At 37.9% G+C, this 5,976-nt stretch overlaps 1 protein-coding gene across 1 annotated transcript in view; it reads left to right on the plus strand.

Annotated features, from left to right (window-relative positions):
- Positions 1–3,825, plus strand: part of LOC139720048 (endonuclease/exonuclease/phosphatase family domain-containing protein 1-like) — a 38,145-nt gene extending 34,320 nt beyond the window's left edge. The window contains exons 7-8 of the mRNA XM_071631421.1: positions 1,732–1,923; positions 3,622–3,825. Of these exons, the coding sequence (XP_071487522.1) occupies positions 1,732–1,923; positions 3,622–3,740 (311 nt within the window). The 3' untranslated portion in view covers positions 3,741–3,825. The remainder of the gene's footprint in view (positions 1–1,731; positions 1,924–3,621) is intronic.
- The last annotated feature ends 2,151 nt before the right edge of the window (positions 3,826–5,976 follow it).

Genomic DNA, 5,976 nt, shown 5'->3' on the forward strand with positions numbered 1-5,976 from the left:
CTGATGTGTTCTACTAATATTGCTGCTTTCACTCAATCCACATTGCTCTTTGGGTTTTGGTTCCCTTTAAATTACAGATCAGCAGTTGCAATCTTTACATACAAATTTCATTTCTAGAGAGAGACAAATTGAAGATCTGATTGATATTCCCTTGCTACAAGTATTCTCCAATTTGCTATTTGGAATCTCTCTGATTATCATAAATGTAAATGTTGTAAGCGTGCATATTGGCAGACTTACAGTATGCAGTTTTCATGAGCCGAGTGCATGTAAAATTCATGATAGCATTTGACTTGTCCATTCATAATTGATTGATGACATTGCTACCAAGGGGTTTCCTGCCCTACTACCCACATTGTGCATCACTCTCAATACTCCACTTTTCCCACGCATCAGCTGAAGGATGGGGTATCATGTTGCAACAAAATGTTTTCCCCACTACAACTGGTGCAGAACCGACAACAAAACATATGAGCGTAGCCAAGCACAACAGCTTTGTTTGGTAGACCTTCACATTTGCCTTGGCCTTTCCTATTAAACAGAAATCAAGACCTCTGCTCTTCCAAATGCACACTGCAGGCTTTTTAAAGCTCCTCCTGAAAATATTAGGCAGTGAAGGAAATATTTGAGGTAGTTGAAAGGTGTTGGGGAGGAAGGAAGGGAACCTGCCATATTTCACACAAGTCATCTGCTGAAAAACACTTCAAATACATTTGGATCTTCGTTATCCAGCCAGCACTTTTCTGGATCTCTTTATTATGCGGATATGGACACATGGACAGGCACATTGATTGTCTGTGTATTTTCAAACGTGCCAATGTCGTAGAAAAATTGTCAGAGTGAATGATAAAGTAACAATGCCCCATGTATATCCGCAACACAACTTGCTTAAGAATCTCATGCTTGAACAAATCTTCCTTATCCAGCCATGTCACTTATCCGGATGGGTGCTGGTCCCAATTAAGGTTGGACAGTAGTCTTTCTTCCTTTTTTTTTTTTGTTATTGTTCTACTCAGATCACCTTTTACATGTTCCCCTAATCTGAAATTCATGTAGCCTTTACACAGGGCCAGTAAATAAGGATAAATATCAGACAATATTGGTACAGTTGAACCTCTCGTATCCGGACAAGTCGGGACCGGGGCTCATCCGGATAAGGGATTTGGCCGGATACAGGAGACTCAATGCTTTATGTACATATACATACACATGTACTGATGCAGCCCATTGTAGTACCACATGTAGTAATGTGTATATGCAACCTTTTCATTGTTACACTCAGTAACAGACCCCAAAATAGATGTTCGTGTTTGCAGGAATGAAATCATTTTCTTTTATAAATTCCTGGGATGATTTACCTAAATGAATATTAAGAAATGTATCAAGTATATGTAACTCATGTGCGTTTGTGTAGGAGTTCTCAAGGAGTTGGGAATCCCCCTTTCCTCCCGTAATTATTTTTAAAAAAATCACGGCGAGATTGCGTCCGTATAATAGAGAGATCCGGATAAAGGGAGGCTGGATAAGAGAGGTTCAACTGTATGTGATGTTCAGGAGTTTATTGGCCGTGACCGAGTCAACCACAAACAATAGCGTGCATAACACATGGAAACAGATCAGAGTATGGAAAGCCAAGTGAAACAACATAACTAACATATAATCATTAGTGAGGTTGCAGTAGGCTGTTGGTCTAATGCAATGTAGTCTTGTTTTGATGACCACCCTTTGCAGACAAGGAGTGCATGGCCATTGCCTGTGATGCCTTCCCAGATCAGGATGTCAACGGTCACTCCCCGCTGATGACCGGCGGTTTCATCCAGGTGTCACCGAGGGGTCAGTTGTCGAATGGGGTCCAGCAAAACGTCCAGCTTGTCTACACCAACAACCTCCTCTTCAGCACAGAACTGCACAAGAGCTTTCGAGGTACACAAAGAAAATTTGGTAACACTGGTCTCTCATAGAGAGTGATCCCTTATGCATAGATGAAAGTTAGAGCAAGTTGTGTGATTGTAAAAATGTATTTTTTTTTTTTTTCGTTGAAGTTGTCTCTCCTGCCGGTATGTCATCTTGTAAAGCTCTCAAAGTACATCAGCTGTGTTTCATATGTGTAGGTATTAGAACTATATAAAAGGAGAATTCGTAACAAAGATATTCAAGAATTTAACATGATTTCTTCGAAACATCTCATAATTAGGTGATGATCCACAAGTGCCATATATAGTTACATGTATACGCAGATGATTTGTCCACATTTCAGCAAGTAATTCAAGGAATATTTTCAGTAAGAAATCATGGTGGATGACATACTTGGTGATTATTCACCAAATCCTTGTCATCTCCTCAGCTGCAAAGAAGAGCGAAATTCATTATTTTTGCATAATTCATGAAAAATTATATCATAGTGGACCTGATGATCACCGCACTGAAAAATAAAGTCATCCTTTTAGAAGGTGCTTTTGTCCATAGACAAACATTAAATATTTATTTGTATTTATAGTTATGTAATATTTTGTAAAGATTATTACAATGCTTTACTTGACATACACTGTAAAGTCAAGTCAATAAAGCATAGCAATTTACGAGAATGGTGAATTTGTCAGAGATATTGTTATTTTCCGCTGCCCTTACATTGTATTGAAACAGATGTACTAAACTTTAAATTTCCAGGTAACTTCATGGAGTTTCTCACTTGAATATACTTTTGCAATGTCTTCTTGCTACTGTAAAGCAGATGGAAGAATGTGTTAAGGCTTGCAAATAAGAGCTGTGTAAGGTGTGCATTCAGGACTCCAAACCCAGCCTGTTGGTAGTTAGTTTGAACTAAATATTGACATACGTATCCCACTGGAGACTCCGCAGCTGCCGTCCTTGACTGATGGTATGTGGTGTACATGTAGGTGGATTAAGTGGGTGGTGGCTTCGGAAAAAGAAGGTTACCGGTACTTTCACTTGAAAGTGTATCACTCACTACCTACCAGCAAAGAATCTTAATGTGTAGATGAGTATCGGTAGGCAGCATTATGATGTCAGGTTTATACGCGTAAGGTTTGACAGTAATTGACACATGGGTATTAAACTTGCCTTCCATTCTATGGCTTAGGTAAATTCTCCACAGTAGGTGTTCACCAGAACTGCTGAATGAATGCTGAATAAATAATGAACGATGAATGATTGCTGAAAGAAGGAAATGAATGAATGAATGAATGAATGAATGAATGAATGAATGAATGAATGAATGAATGAATGAATGAATGAATGAATGAATGAATGAATGAATGAATGAATGAATGAATGAATGAATGAATGAATGAATGAATGAATGAATGCATAATCCATAAAGGCCTCATCTCTAAAGCAAGCTTTAAAAAAAAAATTGATAATTTTTTTTCATTCTCATCATGCCTTTAAACAGCACCATATTTTGAGCTCATGATTCATTTAGACTAAGTATTATTGTTAAAATGCCCCCCCCCCATTCTTGCTATTTTATACAATAGCTAATTTTTGGTCTTTCCATCTGTGTTTTATCTTTCTCTGTCTTTTCTTCTGTCTGCCTATCACTCTCTCTTCTCCCCATCCCTTCTTGACTCCTCCCCTGCGCTCATGACATATCTCCTTCAGGATCTTGCGGCGTCGTCCAGGAGGGCTTGTCGCACCCGCTCATCCCGGCTGGCTGGAGTTGGGGTGGAGTGGTGTCTGATCACTGCTTGTCCTGGGCAGAACTCTTCTTTCAGTTATGATGATGCGCCTGTCTACTGATGCCACAGAAGAAGGGAACAAGAGTGGTGCTGATAGGTCAAAAAAGAAAAATAAAGAAAAAAATCACTCTCCAGCTGTAGCACTGTTGCAGAAAATATGTTTAGTATATCTTCATCATCAATGTCCTTCAGCAGTATCATTTTCTATTGTTACTTTCCCGTCTGCAGAAATATACAGTAGTGTCTCCTTGATCAGTTCTTTGAGTGAAATGTGCTTGCCTTTACTTTGATCAAGTCAAAAGATCATCACTGCTTTAATAGGCAGTGCTAGATATCTATCCATAAAGTAACGCTTCCATCGGCTGCATCAATGAAAAAGAAAAAGTCAATCATTGTCCGTGTGTCTGGTAACTAGAAATATGTTAGTTTTGTAGAGTCCTTTTGCAATGTTGATTAGAGATCGCTGTTTACCAGACTCTATTCCATCATGTAGTGGATCTGTTTGCATTCTACTAAAATCAAAAGTAGTGAACACAATTCCTGCTGTACATAAAAGTGATGATGCTGTTTTCTTTTTCTCCTCAAACATTTTGTGCTTCTCTTTTTCTTTTTGAAGTGCAGCAGTGGCATATAAGTCTGTTCATCTAGCAAGTCCACATTTGTTGTTGTTTTTATGCATATATTCCATCTTTTTTGTGTATGTAGGAATATGAACTTTCTTCATCCCAAGTGTTTCTAAATTTTTTAAGTGTCAGTGTGTGAAACAACTGATGTGGTTCACGCCATGTGTAACTATGCTTGAGAAATGACAATTGCAGGGTCTAAAGCAGATAGCAGAATTTTATTTTTGGATTCTTGGATAGTTTTTAGATACTCTATAAATGTTAAATTTTAGGATCTTGTTTGCTGAATTGCTATCAACAGATCAAGAAAAAGAGAAAAGATAACAAGTACCCATGCACTAGGATACTGTGGTCTTTGTTCATTCTGATGAAAAATCATTGGCTGAAACCTTACTGAAATCAGTGGAGTGCAGTTTGCTGTGAAGACAGTAGTTAATTGGCACCATGAATATTTGCAAAAATAAATGTTGATCCAAGTCAAGAACAATTATGGAGGTCAATTTGATCACAAAGAGATTGGACCTCTGTTACAAAACTTTTCAAGTTGTGTGTAGTATTTGATACATTAATGAGGAAATCATTCAATGATCCCCGATATACATTGTATATGTTGGGGATCAAATTGAACACAAAACTGATATGGTGTGTAGTGACAAAAATTATTGTCACGCCAACACTATTATGAAATTCTACCCCATTTGGTGCATTGGTATGATGATGAATGTACACCTAATGTACTTTGTATACACTGGGGGATTTTAATGGCAGGGTCCTGTAAAGAAACAGTGCTTTCAGATTTATAAACAACAACAACAACAACCAAACATATCATTAAGTATAAAAATTGCTATCTTTCATACTATGATGAGGCTCAGGATTTAAATTTGCATGTGGTAGTCTTGAAGCTTTCACGATCTGTCTAGGTAATCAGGATGATGCCACGCTATACCGCAGTGTATGAACTGCACCCGTGTATCAGCCACATCCCCAAATTCTGCCCGGATTATCATGAATAATAATGAAGAAAAAAAACATGTAAGTTTGACACCTACACTTACATCTGATGGCCTTGATTGTATCATATTTAGAAGTCATTCAAAGTTTGTAGCCGAGTGCTAGATATCATAGCTGTGAGCGAGTGCGTCATGCAGCGCTTGGCGGGACTTTGAAAGTTACTTGCCATTTTGAGCCTCTAAACTTTAAAAAAAAGATGTCATTTGATGTAAAACCAAACATGCTCCAGAGTTTTACTTTTTGCAGTCCTGCTGCTGCAAAAATATACTGCTAGGATAATCTGTTGTAGACTAACAATGTTTTGTCAGCACCAAATTTGTTGTTTTCTATGTATCTACTACCGACACCTTCTGTTAAAAACAGTGGTTAATATTATGTATTTTACACCCAAAACTGAAGTTTGGGCATATAGCATTGGGCAATGTTTGCTCACTATTCTCAAATACTTCACCTTTTTTTTTCCGGTGATAATTGTTTTTGATTGTTTGTTGTTTCTTATTCATTCAGGTGGAGTCAAAGCAATCTTTATCCTACTATTGTGCCGAGTTCATATCTTGGGATTATAGTGCGGATCTAAATTAGGTGGACTGAATGAAGCTCATACTCTATCAAGTGTTCATGCCAGAGCTCAACCAATTGAA

This window comes from Diadema antillarum, unplaced genomic scaffold (assembly GCF_040938485.1).
Source record: "Diadema antillarum isolate AM-2024a unplaced genomic scaffold, OU_Dant_1.0 scf00000120, whole genome shotgun sequence".
NCBI lineage: Eukaryota > Metazoa > Echinodermata > Echinoidea > Diadematoida > Diadematidae > Diadema > Diadema antillarum.